At 37.8% G+C, this 15,273-nt stretch overlaps 1 protein-coding gene across 1 annotated transcript in view; it reads left to right on the top strand.

Annotated features, from left to right (window-relative positions):
* slc25a21 (solute carrier family 25 member 21) overlaps positions 1-15,273 on the top strand; it is a 136,202-nt gene that overhangs the window by 99,648 nt on the left and 21,281 nt on the right. The window contains exon 4 of the mRNA XM_058056512.2: positions 12,844-12,927. Coding sequence (XP_057912495.2) covers positions 12,844-12,927 — 84 coding nt within the window. The remainder of the gene's footprint in view (positions 1-12,843; positions 12,928-15,273) is intronic.

Raw genomic sequence — 15,273 nt, 5'->3', positions numbered from 1 at the left:
TTTTACTCTTGCTATGATTTTTTTTATATGGGTTTTAGGTATCATAAAATGGAAGTATTGGGATGCAATTATGTGCAAAATATTGGAATATCCAAACGTCCTTTTCCTCAAATTCCTCGATTATTTGAATTTTTTTCTATTAGCTGCGTTAATTCGGAATAAAAAGTCAGACCTCAAAGGCTTCCTTGATCCTCTTTGAAGCTGCTTGGATAATAATCAGCCCGCAATGTAAATGTAGCATACTTCACACAAGCTAAAGTGTTAATTGGCCCTGCAGAAATGTCAGAGGGATCATGAAGGGGGCGGCGGTACATGTGGGGGCTTTTTGGGGGGTTGGGTCACTGAACCTGAGAGAGACAGTGGGAACCGGTTACAGCTTTTCATTAACCTGGAAAGCACCTAGTTACATGGTTCACGGGCTGGTCTCAGCTCACTTGGAGGTAACAAAGGGTGTCGGGCGGCGCTTTCCGCAGGGGGGGGGGGGGGGGGGGGTGCGCTCGGGGCTCTGGCATCTGACTCTGATCAGGTGGCCCCCGCTCTCATTAGGGAGCAGCGCCGGGTGCCGTGCGTTTGACTCCTTTTATGTCGTGATCCGGTTACACGTGCAAATCCTTCCGCACCGAAGCTCCACCTTCTGAGTTGCATTTGGAACCGTCTCAAACTAAGTATTTGCTCCCTTCCTGATTTCTTTTTTTATGTAAATATTAGTTTGGAAATGATTTTGTTATTAAGAGAGAAAAAAAATCTGCATGACTTTGTGTGAAAAAGTGATTGCTGCTTCATCCAAGAGGTCACAAAAGACCCCACAACAACGTTCAAAGAAGTGCAGAAGTCAGTGTTCATGACTCATCGTTCCAAAACGACGTTCCAAAACCAAAACCACTTCTGAACAAAAAGAACATTAAGTCTGGTCTCCATTTTGACATAAAACATCTTCATAATCCCTTTGGGAAAATACTCTGATACTCTAAAAAAAAATCAATATAATATTTATAATATTAATATAATATATTAATATTATAATAATATTATACTATTATTTTTCCTTATAACAGTATGTTTTCTTAGAATATTGACTTTTTTCTCTTAATATTTTGACTTTATGCTCTTAAAAGTACAGCTGTGTTTTTCAGTTTTGTTGTGTTTTTTTTAGATTTTCCAAATATTTCTACTTTTTTGTAAACATTTTTCCCATGTAATTGTGATTATTATTATTATTATTATTATTACTTTATTCATATTACATAACTTTATCCGCAATAAAATTTTCCAACCTGACTGAAAATGATTTCTCATTTTGTTTGTCTTCTGTAAAATTACAGAAAAATCAGTTTTTCTGTGTTTAACATTTTTTTTTTATATTTATATATTATTATTATTATATTCTATTATTATTATTATATTTTATTCATGTCACATAACTTTATCCGCGACCTAATTTTTGTTTTTTGTTCGTCTCCGATAAAATTAGTAGGAATTGGAAATAATATTTATTTTTAATATTGTCATTTTTCCTCATAACAGTATGTTTTCTCAGAATATTGACTTTTTTCTCTTAATATTTGGACTTTATGCTCTTAAAATTACAGCTGTGTTTTGCAGTTTTGTTGTGGGTTTTTTTTTAGATTTTCCAAATAATTCTACTTTCTTTGTAAAGTATTTTTCACGTAATTGTGACTTTTATTTTCCCTCTAATATTATGAGTTTATTGTCGTGAAATTGCGATTTTTTTTTCTCTTTTAAAATTGCAACTTTTACTTTTTTTATTATTTATTTTATTACTTTTTTTATATTTTATTATATTTCAATATTCTTCTTGGAATATTTTTTTCATAATATTTTGGTTTTTTTCAGATCATTTTCTGCAAATTAATTATCAAAAAATTAAAACTTTATGGGTGGTTGGGTTTTTTTCCATAATATTACGATATATAATTTTGACTTTATGCTACTAAAATGACAACAGTTTCTCTTCATATTTTGACTTTATTCCCGTAAAACTACTGCTGATTTTTTTAATTTTTGCTGTTGCTGTTTTGTTTTTTTTTAGTTTTATTGTTCGATTAGATGAATGACAATTCCTCCACAGCTGGAAGAGACTCATTGCAAGTTATCACAAATGCTTGATTGCAGTTGTTGCTGTTAAGGGCGGCCCAACCGGAGGGGGCGGGGGGGTCACTTTTTCCACACAGGGCCATGGAGTTTTCGATTTGTGTTCTCCCTTAAAAACTGCATTTTTAAATGCACGAATTAAATTAAATTAAATTAAATTAAATTAAATTAAGTTAAATTAAATTAAATTAAATTAAATTAAATTAAATTAAATTAAATTAAATTAAATTAAATATAATTTAATTAGGGTCTCCTAGCTGTGAGGAGACCACAGGAAATATTTTCTTTTCATAATATTATGACTTTATTCCTATAAGATCCCCCCACATAAAGAGCTGAAATAATTTTGGTTGCTTTATGACATCATCTCCCTTATGAATATGAGCCCACCCACCAGTTTGTATAGAAGCAGGCTTTGCTATGCATCTTAAATGCCATCCAATACCATATAAAAAACACTAATGGCCGATGTGGACGTGTTGGTAGGGACTAAAAGAACGATGACATCACAGTCTGGCTGTACCAAAATCAAAGCTGACAACGCCATCCGGAGTCTGTCATCAGTGCGGTGGAATGCGACTGATAATGATTATTAGAGGCGCTGCAGTACGCGGTCGGAGACCACAAGCGTGGACGCTACAACATCTGTCAAAACATTCAACGGCAATAAAGCTCATATGGCGGTTCTGGTATTTGTAATTGTACTTGTGCTGGTCTAGTAGATGCAGTTTTTGTTATAACCTGCTGAGGAACATTCATAATAGTAATAGAATGACAACATGGCTCATATTCACGTTGAATGGATTTTGTTATTTACTTAAAATTCACCCACTTTCTTAAACACGCAAGAAGGCACTACCGCAAGACTTTTATTCAAAGCAGCTGAAAATCCAAACATCACATTTTCATTTTTATGGCACTACATTTCTGGATGGTTCATTCCGAATCCACACATGGCAGATTCAGATTCTTGGTAGGGTTGACGGTTGGAAACCCAAAGAGACACCTACAGGACTTCGGTGAATGCTTCTATAATCGGATAACTTTAGCACGAATGACCGAAAACTACTAAAATCTTAAAATGTATTCTTTTGTTATTTACTTAAAATTCACCCACTTTCTTAAACACGCAAGAAGGCACTACCGCGAGACTTTTATTCAAAGCAGCTGAAAATCCAGACATCACATTTTCATTTTTATGGCACTACATTTCTGGATGGTTCATTCCGAATCCACAGATAGCAGATTCAGATTCTTGTTAGGGTTGACGGTTGGAAACCCAAGTTAGAGACACCTACAGGACTTCGGTGAATGCTTCTATAATCGGATAACTTTAGCACGAATGACCGAAAACGACTAAAATCTTAAAATGTATTCTTTTGTTATTTACTTAAAATTCACCCACTTTCTTAAACACGCAAGAAGGCACCACCGCAAGACTTTTATTCAAAGCAGCTGAAAATCCAGACATCGCATTTTCATTTTTATGGCACTACATTTTTGGATGGTTCATTCCGAATCCACAGATAGCAGATTCAGATTCTTGGTAGAGTTGACGGTTGGAAACCCAGGTTAGAGACACCTACAGGACTTCGGTGAATGCTTCTATAATCAGATAACTTTAGCACGAATGACCGAAAAACTACTAAAATCTTAAAATGTATTCTTTTGTTATTTACTTAAGATTCACCCACTTTCTTAAACACGCAAGAAGGCACTACCGCAAGACTTTTATTCAAAGCAGCTGAAAATCCAGACATCACATTTTCATTTTTATGGCACTACATTTTTGGATGGTTCATTCCGAATCCACACATGGCAGATTCAGATTCTTGGTAGGGTTGACGGTTGGAAACCCAGGTTAGAGACACCTACAGGACTTCGGTGAATGCTTCTATAATCGGATAACTTTAGCACGAATGACCGAAAAACTACTAAAATCTTAAAATGTATTCTTTTGTTATTTACTTAAGATTCACCCACTTTCTTAAACACGCAAGAAGGCACTACCGCAAGACTTTTATTCAAAGCAGCTGAAAATCCAGACATCGCATTTTCATTTTTATGGCACTACATTTTTGCATGGTTCATTCCGAATCCACAGATAGCAGATTCAGATTCTTGGTAGGGTTGACGGTTGGAAACCCAGGTTAGAGACACCTACAGGACTTCGGTGAATGCTTCTATAATCGGATAACTTTAGCACGAATGACCGAAAACTACTAAAATCTCAAAATGTATTCTTTTGTTATTTACTTAAAATTCACCCACTTTCTTAAACACGCAAGAAGGCACTACCGCAAGACTTTTATTCAAAGCAGCTGAAAATCCAGACATCACATTTTCATTTTTATGGCACTACATTTCTGGATGGTTCATTCCGAATCCACAGATAGCAGATTCAGATTCTTGGTAGGGTTGACGGTTGGAAACCCAAGTTAGAGACACCTACAGGACTTCGGTGAATGCTTCTATAATTGGATAACTTTAGCACGAATGACCGAAAAACTACTAAAATCTTAAAATGTATTCTTTTGTTATTTACTTAAGATTCACCCACTTTCTTAAACACGCAAGAAGGCACTACCGCAAGACTTTTATTCAAAGCAGCTGAAAATCCAGACATCGCATTTTCATTTTTATGGCACTACATTTTTGGATGGTTCATTCCGAATCCACAGATAGCAGATTCAGATTCTTGGTAGGGTTGACGGTTGGAAACCCAGGTTAGAGACACCTACAGGACTTCGGTGAATGCTTCTATAATCGGATAACTTTAGCACGAATGACCGAAAACTACTAAAATCTCAAAATGTATTCTTTTGTTATTTACTTAAAATTCACCCACTTTCTTAAACACGCAAGAAGGCACTACCGCGAGACTTTTATTCAAAGCAGCTGAAAATCCAGACATCACATTTTAATTTTTATGGCACTACATTTTTGGATGGTTCATTCCGAATCCACAGATAGCAGATTCAGATTCTTGGTAGGGTTGACGGTTGGAAACCCAAGTTAGAGACACCTACAGGACTTCGGTGAATGCTTCTATAATTGGATAACTTTAGCACGAATGACCGAAAAACTACTAAAATCTTAAAATGTATTCTTTTGTTATTTACTTAAGATTCACCCACTTTCTTAAACACGCAAGAAGGCACTACCGCAAGACTTTTATTCAAAGCAGCTGAAAATCCAGACATCGCATTTTCATTTTTATGGCACTACATTTTTGGATGGTTCATTCCGAATCCACAGATAGCAGATTCAGATTCTTGGTAGGGTTGACGGTTGGAAACCCAGGTTAGAGACACCTACAGGACTTCGGTGAATGCTTCTATAATCGGATAACTTTAGCACGAATGACCGAAAACTACTAAAATCTCAAAATGTATTCTTTTGTTATTTACTTAAAATTCACCCACTTTCTTAAACACGCAAGAAGGCACTACCGCGAGACTTTTATTCAAAGCAGCTGAAAATCCAGACATCACATTTTAATTTTTATGGCACTACATTTTTGGATGGTTCATTCCGAATCCACAGATAGCAGATTCAGATTCTTGTTAGGGTTGACGGTTGGAAACCCAAGTTAGAGACACCTACAGGACTTCGGTGAATGCTTCTATAATTGGATAACTTTAGCACGAATGACCGAAAACTACTAAAATCCTAAAATGTATTCTTTTGTTATTTACTTAAGATTCACCCACTTTCTTAAACACGCAAGAAGGCACTACCGCAAGACTTTTATTCAAAGCAGCTGAAAATCCAGACATCGCATTTTCATTTTTATGGCACTACATTTTTGGATGGTTCATTCCGAATCCACAGATAGCAGATTCAGATTCTTGGTAGGGTTGACGGTTGGAAACCCAGGTTAGAGACACCTACAGGACTTCGGTGAATGCTTCTATAATCAGATAACTTTAGCACGAATGACCGAAAAACTACTAAAATCTTAAAATGTATTCTTTTGTTATTTACTTAAGATTCACCCACTTTCTTAAACACGCAAGAAGGCACTACCGCAAGACTTTTATTCAAAGCAGCTGAAAATCCAGACATCGCATTTTCATTTTTATGGCACTACATTTTTGGATGGTTCATTCCGAATCCACAGATAGCAGATTCAGATTCTTGGTAGGGTTGACGGTTGGAAACCCAGGTTAGACACCTACAGGACTACAGGGTGAATGCTTCTATAATCGGATAACTTTAGCACGAATGACCGAAAACTACTAAAATCTTAAAATGTATTATTTTGTTATTAACTTAAGATTCACCCACTTTCTTAAACACGCAAGAAGGCACTACCGCAAGACTTTTATTCAAAGCAGCTGAAAATCCAGACATCACATTTTCATTTTTATGGCACTACATTTCTGGATGGTTCATTCCAAATCCACACATGGCAGATTGAGATTCTTGGTAGAGTTGACGGTTGGAAACCCAAGTTACGACCGCTGACCTGCCTGCTTTACAAGGAAAGATCAGCTATCAGGCTACGGTTGCTGCTTTGTGCCCTGCTGGGCGAGGTCCTGCGTCAGGGATTCCTCCAGAAGTGAGCCGGGGTTCAGCAAGCAGTTGGGGGGCAAGGGGACGGGATGGTTTTGCGGAGCCTTTAGGCCGCGTGCTTGAGCGCCGAAGGGCGGGACGTCATCTGTCAAAGCCCTCGTGAAAGTTCACTTTCAAAAAGCGGGCGTACTTTAAAGCTTGCTGTGACCAAATGGGGGTCATGTTGCCATGGTGACGGCCGCGCGTTAAAATGGGGTCTGGTATCGCCACCTTTTTCTAATCAGGTCTGGAACAGAGTCCCGGGGCAAGTTTGAGGAAACCCACGCATGCACGGGGAGAACATGCAAATTCCACACGGAGATGGCCGAGGGTGGAATTGAACCCTGGTCTCCTAGCTGTGAGGTCTGCGCACTAACCACTCGCCCGCCATGCCAATTTAATTTAATTTAATTTAATTTAATTTAATTTAATTTAATTTAATTTAATTTAATTTAATTTAAAAATGCAGTTTTTGTGATTAAGGGAGAACACAAATCCAAAGCTACATGGCCCTGTGTGAAAAAGCTTTGAATAAAAGACTTGCGGTAGTGCCTTCTTGCGTGTTTAAGAAAGTGGATATCCTGTTTTGCAGCCCGCCTTCAGTTGTGCCTCATATTCACGATATTTCATCTCCATCTTGGCCCGGAGAGAGCCAGTGGACACGTTCCATCCTGCCTGCGGCCTGGATCGGGCCCTCACCACGTTATTTTAACCTAGTCCTTTGGTTCTTTTGGTTTTTCACCATTTTCACCCAGCCGTGAAATGGAATCTACTTCCTGTACTGAAATTGCGACTGTTCCCGTCCTGTTCCTGAACAGTACTCCGTGTGACATAAGTGGGATCAAAGTTATTACCCAAACATTAGCACCGTCATTTCAGTTAACAGCTTTGGCTCGGCTTGAGAAGACCCTCGCTTAAACGCCCGAGAAATATTTTTTCACTGATGCAACCGCTTTTCCTGGAAACGTCAGCTAAAGTGCTCAGTTTTTCCAACAGGCATTCTCCAGTTGAGCAACGGGGGCCTTTTAAAGGAGTCTCCTAACCTATAGAGTCGGATATCAAGCGGATGAAAACTTGCTTCGAATGTTTTGGACTCTTGGCAGCTCGTTTTTTTAATGCAAATCATCGCTTCTCCATGGCAACACTCAAGTCTACGTGGTGGTGGTGGGGGGGGGGTCACAGAAGGTGAGCAAACATCTGGACTGGCAAACCCCGTGTAGGATCACTTTGGGACAACTTGGAGGCATTGGAATCAATGGTGCGGAAAGACCAAAGTTGGTACCTTCTCTGATATCCTGAGTTGTGGTTTCTAGGGTTTGTAGTGTTTGTAGGGTTTGTAGGGTTTGTAGGGTTTGTAGTGTTTGTAGGGTTTGTAGGGTTTGTAGTGTTTGTAGGGTTTGTAGGTTTTGTAGTGTTTGTAGGATTTGTAGTGTTTGTACGATTTGTAGGGTTTGTAGGGTTTGTAGTGTTTGTTGGGTTTTTAGTGTTTGTTGTAGGGTTTGTCGGTTTGTAGTGTTTAGGGTTTGTAGGGTTTGTAGTGTTTAGGGTTTGTAGTGTTTGTAGGATTTGTAGGGTTTGTAGGGTTTGTAGGGTTTAGGGTTTGTAGGGTTTGTAGTTTTTAGGGTTAGTAGGGTTTGTAGTGTTTAGGGTTTGTGGGGTTTGTATTGTTTATAGCGCTTGAAGCGTTTGTAGGGTTTGTAGGGTTTGTAGTGCTTGTAGCGTTTGTAGGGTTTGTAGTGTTCCTGCCCAATCTACTCTGATCCAGTCATGCTACCAGTCGACAAGAAGCAACACGTTATCACTTTCCCAGTGAAGTTTCAGCGAATATCTTCCTGTTCTGCTGACGCTTTGACTCCCGCCAACAGTTTTCCGGCTTGTTGTCCCCGTGATTGAGTGTCCAGATCACACTGTGTTAGATCATTCCTGTCCAAGTTGTGATCTTACCGCAATGGTCTCTTTGACCAGCTTTATGATCCTGCCCATTAAAGTTAACGTTCTGGCTGTAAAGAAATAGACCTGGCCTTTACCTCACCTCCGTGGATCGTTCTCTGCGCTCAAGGTTTCTGAGCAGAAATTTCCACAGATCCTCATCACTGAAGTTGATGTTTTGGTTTCCCTCACCTCCAAAATTCAAAGCCCAGGTTCATCATGGATCTCATGAAACATGCTCACGACAACTTTGGTACTGTTGTTCTTGGGTAGATTCTTGTTTCTCTGAGGTTCTCCTAAAATAATCCAGAGCCTCCTTCGGGTTCCGTAACCTAGCCTTAGTTGTTCAAAGTCCAGCCCATTAAGAACTTGGCCTCCACAATCTCAAACTGGTTAATGAGCCTCACTCTTTAGATTCTATCTGTTTTTTAAGGTGACAACCCGTTACCACTGGACTCTGGTACTCTGACCTCTCTTGTTGCCGTTTGGTCATCTTTGTGGATGGCTTGAGTCTTGGATTCTTCGGACTTCATCTGGGCGACTGTGGGCCTTTAAAACCTTCTCCGATATCCTTACTTGTAGTTTGTAGTGTTTGTACGGTTTGTAGGGTTTAGGGTTTGTAGGGTTTGGGTTTGTAGTGTTTAGGGTTTGTAGGGTTTAGGGTTTGTAGGGTTTAGGGTTTGTAGGGTTTGGGTTTGTAGTGTTTGTAGGGTTTAGTGTTTGTACGGTTTGTAGTGTTTAGGGTTTGTAGGGTTTAGGGTTTGTAGAGTTTAGGGTTTGTAGGGTTTAGGGTTTGTAGGGTTTAGGGTTTGTAGGGTTTAGGGTTTGTAGAGTTTAGGGTTTGTAGGGTTTAGGGTTTGTAGTGTTTGTAGGGTTTAGTGTTTGTACGGTTTGTAGTGTTTAGGGTTTGTAGTGTTTAGGGTTTGTAGGGTTTAGGGTTTGTAGAGTTTAGGGTTTGTACGGTTTAGGGTTTGTAGGGTTTAGTGTTTAGTGTTTAGTGTTTGTAGGGTTTGTAGTGTTTGTAGTGTTTGTAGGGTTTAGGGTTTGTAGTGTTTGTAGGGTTTGTAGGGTTTAGTGTTTGTAGGGTTTGTAGTGTTTGTAGGGTTTACGGTTTGTAGGGTTTAGGGTTTGTAGTGTTTAGGGTTTGTAGTGTTTAGGGTTTGTAGGGTTTAGGGTTTGTAGGGTTTAGGGTTTGTAGTGTTTGTAGGGTTTGTAGGGTTTAGGGTGTAGTGTTTGTACGGTTTGTAGTGTTTGTAGGGTTTAGGGTGTAGTGTTTGTAGGGTTTGTAGTGTTTTGTAGGGTTTAGGGTGTAGTGTTTGTAGGGTTTGTAGTGTTTGTAGGGTTTGTAGTGTTTGTAGGGTTTACGGTTTGTAGGGTTTAGGGTTTGTAGTGTTTAGAGTTTGTAGGGTTTAGGGTTTGTAGTGTTTGTAGGGTGTAGGGTTTGTAGTGTTTGTAGGGTTTAGTGTGTAGTGTTTGTAGGGTTTGTAGGGTTCGTAGTGTTTAGGGTTTGTAGAGTTTAGGGTTTGTAGTGTTTGTAGGGTGTAGGGTTTGTAGTGTTTGTAGTGTTGTAGGGTTTGTAGTGTTTTTAGGGTTTAGTGTTTAGTGTTTGTAGGGTTTAGTGTTTGTAGGGTTTGTAGGGTGTAGGGTTTGTAGTGTTTGTAGTGTTTGTAGGGTTTAGGGTTTGTAGGGTTTAGGGTGTGTAGTGTTTAGGGTTTGTAGGGTTTACTGTTTGTAGTGTTTGTAGGGTTTGTAGGGTTTAGTGTTTTTAGGGTTTGTAGGGTTTAGTGTTTAGTGTTTGTAGGGTTTGTAGGGTTTAGTGTTTAGTGTTTGTAGGGTTTGTAGGGTTTAGTGTTTATAGAGATGTGGGTGTGGGGAAGAGAGCTCTTGATGAACTCTCGGATATCATCACCTCTGTGTATACTGTATGACTGCTCGCTTAGCTAGCTGATGATTGAAGGACTTGCTCAGAGCACTGATTTTCCAAAGTAGCCCCGGGGGGGCTTTCGGGGGTCTTCTTTCTGCCGGGTTTTACGATCTGCATGGTCCGACTCCGAGGCCAAATGAATCTGCCAGAAGCACTGATGCTGTTTAGTGTTCTTATCTGGTCAAGTAGTCTATCGGTCTTATTAGGACTAATTCGAGATTGTTGTCCCGGTTTAAGTTTAAGTCCTGTTGGTTGCCGTGAAAGGCGACATTAGTTGCTTCCTTGCCGGGGGCCTGATGGTTCCCCCCGCTGCCACGACTTCTTTTGGTCCTCGCTTATTATCTCCTTTAGCCTGCACCTCGCTGTTTGCTCCCTGGATTTTTATGACAGGGTAGCAGAGGGCCATGAGGAAATGAGGTGACCCCGGGGTCACTGGTGGAGTCGAGGGACTGGAGCCCGGACCGCTGCCTCGCCAACACTGCTGTCTCATGGCGGCTTTTTGGGGGGACAGTGACCCCCAACATCATGTGCCTTTAATTAAGCCCGATTTCAATTTCTTTACAAGGACCCTGTAGTCTTAAATCTTTCATCCTTACCCCCCCGGAACCCCCCAGCCCTTATTCCACTGTCCCGTCATACCTTGAGTCCTCTTTAATATGGTGTCAGACATCTATTTACTGCGTGATGGTTTACTAGCTATGTGGGAACGGGATCGGAGGGACACCCCTCTAAGATGTTAATTCCCGCGATATGAAAGGCCGCTCACCCCACTAAAACCCCGTCCCCCCCTCCCCCCTTCCAGTGGAACCTGTGGGCTCTTTATGGCCCCATCAGGCACCCGCATGGACGACTTACTGCTGACCCCGTGGCCTTGCAGTTGGAGCCACATGAAGCAGGATTCTTGCTCTTGTCTTTGGTTTTTTTCCTGCCCTCTGAATTGTTGACTTCTCGCTAAACTCGTGTAACAGCGTCGTTGATGCTTCTATTCCTCCAGATCGATTCGCTTCACCGTTCAAGTCCACCTAGCTAAATGTAATGGTAATGGTAATGGTAATGGTAATGGTAATGGTTTCATTTCATTTGAACATGCATCAGATTACAATTGAGTGCATCCCATAATCAGTTCCCAGTTCCACATGTCCAAAAGGAGTAGGAAGAAGCAAAGCTTATTAAATCCTACCCCTCCATCTGATACTTTTACAATCAGTAACTGTTACATTTGTTCACTTCCTGCTTTCTTTAATTGTATTTAATTTTATTTATTTTTATTTAATTTTATTCAATTTTATTTAATTTAATGAGATCCAAATTATGTCAAGAGAGCAAAATTAATTTAAGAGATCCAAATTAATTTAATTTAAGAGATCCAAATTAATTTAAGAGATCCAAATTAATTTAAGAGATTTGAATTAAATAAAATTAAATAAAATTAAATAAAATTAAATAAAATTAAATAAAATTAAATAAAACGAAATTTAATTAAATTAAATTAAATTAATTTTTTTTTCCTGTGCTGAAGTACAAGGTGATGTGAGCAAATGACCAAAGAGATCCAAATTAATTTAATTTATGAGATCGAAATTGAATTGAATTGAATTGAATTTTATTTTATTTTATTTTATTTTATTTTATTTTATTTTATTTTATTTTATTTTATTTTATTTTATTTTATTTTATTTTATTTTATTTTATTTATTTCTCCTCTCTTGTAGAGGAGTATTGGATGACATTTTTAGCTAATTGGTTATTTTTAGCCTTATGCATTATTTTAGCTGTTTGGAAATTAACTATATTAGCAAGTATTTGTGATTATAGAAATAAGGAGTTAGTATGTTCTCTGTAGGCGGCATTATGAATTATCCTTACTGGCCTTTTTTTGCAGTACATTTAACCAGTGAAGATTGCTTTTATAGTTATTAGCCCATATTTCCCCACAATAAGTAGCAGCATGATTTTAGTTTTACTTAGATTATTATTAAGTATTGATACATAACTGTAAAATGTTTAAGAACAGGCTGACTCCAACATGAAACATTTCACAAAAAACAAAAAAACCTTCCTTCAATCGGCTCCGGTCAGCGGGAGTCGCATGGTTAATTGGACGGCTCGGGTTAAATAAATGTTTGACTTGCACGTTGCCTGCAGAAAAAAGGGGGCCTGCTGGTACCAGCCCTCCCCCCATGAAAGCGACAGGGGAGGGAAAACAAACGATATAAATTAGGATGACAAGGCCGGCACAGCCATAATTAAAATAGCCGTGATCAGTAAAGAAACCTCGTTAATATATTCAATAAATTCATGAGCTAATTTTGTTCTTTCAGGTTCCAGATCCAGAGAGGAACCAGTGACCCCACCAGCTACAAGAGCCTGGGGGACTGCTTCCGTACGATTTTCCGCAACGAAGGGTAAGTCATCTACGACACTTTTTACACACAGCGAATGTGTGTTAAAATATGTTAAAATTAAATAAATAAAATCAATTAAAATAAAAGCTCAGCTTTGTCATACACACAAAAATTCATTGCAACTCTTTTTTTCAATTTTTGCTTTTTTTAAAATAATTTTCCAAATATTTGAACTTTCTTCTTAAATAATCTTGTTTCACATTTTATGACTTTTATAAAAAAAAAAATTTTAAACATATTTTATCATGGATTATTCAACTCTTTGCTACTAAAATAAGATTATTTTCCCTCTAATATTACAAGTTTATTGTCGTGAAATTGCAATTTTTTTTCTCTTTAGAATGCGACATTTTTCTCGGAATATTTTGACTTTATATTTTTTAAATGATGGCTATTTTATTACAAAATTTCAATATTCTTCTTGGAATCATTTTATTCCCATAATATTTTGACTTTTTTCAATTAATTTTCTGCAAATTAATTATCAAAAAAATTACAACTTTATGGATGGTTGTTTTTTTTCCCCCATAATATTACAACTTGAAAATTTTTCTTTAAAATTTTGATTTTATGCAACTAAAATTACAACAATTTCTCTTCATATTTTTGACTCTATTCTCGTAAAATTACTGCTGATTTTAAAAATTCATCCATTCCTTTATCATTCCTGTTAGCTAACATCCATTATGTTATCAATCTGTTAGCTAACATCCATTCTGTTATCATTCTTGTTAGCTAACATCCATTTTGTTATCAATCCTGTTAGCTAACATCCATTTTGTTATCAATCCTGTTAGCTAACATCCATTTTGTTATCAATCCTGTTAGCTATCATCCATTCTGTTATCAATCCTGTTAGCTAACATCCATTTTGTTATCAATCCTGTTAGCTAACATCCATTTTGTTATCATTCCTGTTAGCTAACATCTATTTTGTTATCAAACCTGTTAGCTAACATCCATTCTGTTATCATTCCTGTTAGCTAACATCCATTCTGTTATCATTCCTGTTAGCTAACATCCATTTTGTTATCAATCCTGTTAGCTAACATCCATTTTGTTATCATTCCTGTTAGCTATCATCCATTCTGCTATCTTTCCTGTTAGCTATCATCCATTTTGTTATCTTTCCTGTTAGCTAACATCCATTCTGCTATCTTTCCTGTTAGCTAACATCCATTCTGTTATCAATCCTGTTAGCTAACCTCCATTTTGTTATCATTCCTGTTAGCTAGCATCCATTTTGTTATCAATCCTGTTAGCTATCATCCATTTTGTTATCAATCCTGTTAGCTATCATCCATTTTGTTATCATTCCTGTTAGCTATCATCCATCCTGCTATCTTTCCTGTTAGCTAACATCCATTCTGTTATCAATCCTGTTAGCTAACATCCATTTTGTTATCATTCCTGTTAGCTATCATCTATTCTGTTATCATTCCTGTTAGCTAACCTCCATTTTGTTATCAATCCTGTTAGCTATCATCAATTTTGTTATCAATCCTGTTAGCTAACATCCATTTTGTTATCAATTCTGTTAGCTAACATCCATTCTGCTATCTTTCCTGTTAGCTAACGTCCATTTTGTTATCAATCCTGTTAGCTATCCTCCATTCTGTTATCATTCCTGTTAGCTAACATCCATTCTGTTATCAATCCTGTTAGCTAACATCCATTTTGTTATCATTCCTGTTAGCTATCATCCATTTTGTTATCAATCCTGTTAGCTAACATCCATTTTGTTATCAATTCTGTTAGCTAACATCCATTCTGCTATCTTTCCTATTAGCTAACATCCATTCTGTTATCTTTCCTGTTAGCTAACATCCATTCTGTTATCAATCCTGTTAGCTAACATCCATTCTGTTATCATTCCTGTTAGCTAACATCCATTCTGTTATCATTCCTGTTAGCTAACATCTATTTTGTTATCAATCCTGTTAGCTAACATCCATTCTGTTATCAATCCTGTTAGCTATCATCCATTTTGTTATCATTCCTGTTAGCTAACATCCATTCTGCTATCTTTCCTGTTAGCTAACGTCCATTTTGTTATCAATCCTGTTAGCTAACATCCATTGTGTTATCATTCCTGTTAGCTATCATCCATTCTGCTATCTTTCCTGTTAGCTAACGTCCATTTTGTTATCAATCCTGTTAGCTAACATCCATTTTGTTATCAATCCTGTTAGCTAACCTCCATTTTGTTATCATTCCTGTTAGCTAACATCCATTCTGCTATCTTTCCTGTTAGCTAACATCCATTTTGTTATCATTCCTGTTAGCTAACATCCATCCTGCTATATTTCCTGTTAGCTATCATCTATCCTGGATTACAATTTTGGG

The sequence above is a fragment of the Doryrhamphus excisus genome, linkage group LG19 (assembly GCF_037039965.1).
Source record: "Doryrhamphus excisus strain RoL-2023G ecotype Guam linkage group LG19, RoL_Dexc_Guam_v1.1, whole genome shotgun sequence".
Taxonomy (NCBI): Eukaryota; Metazoa; Chordata; class Actinopteri; order Syngnathiformes; family Syngnathidae; genus Doryrhamphus; species Doryrhamphus excisus.
This window is presented reverse-complemented; position numbering and strand designations above follow the sequence as displayed.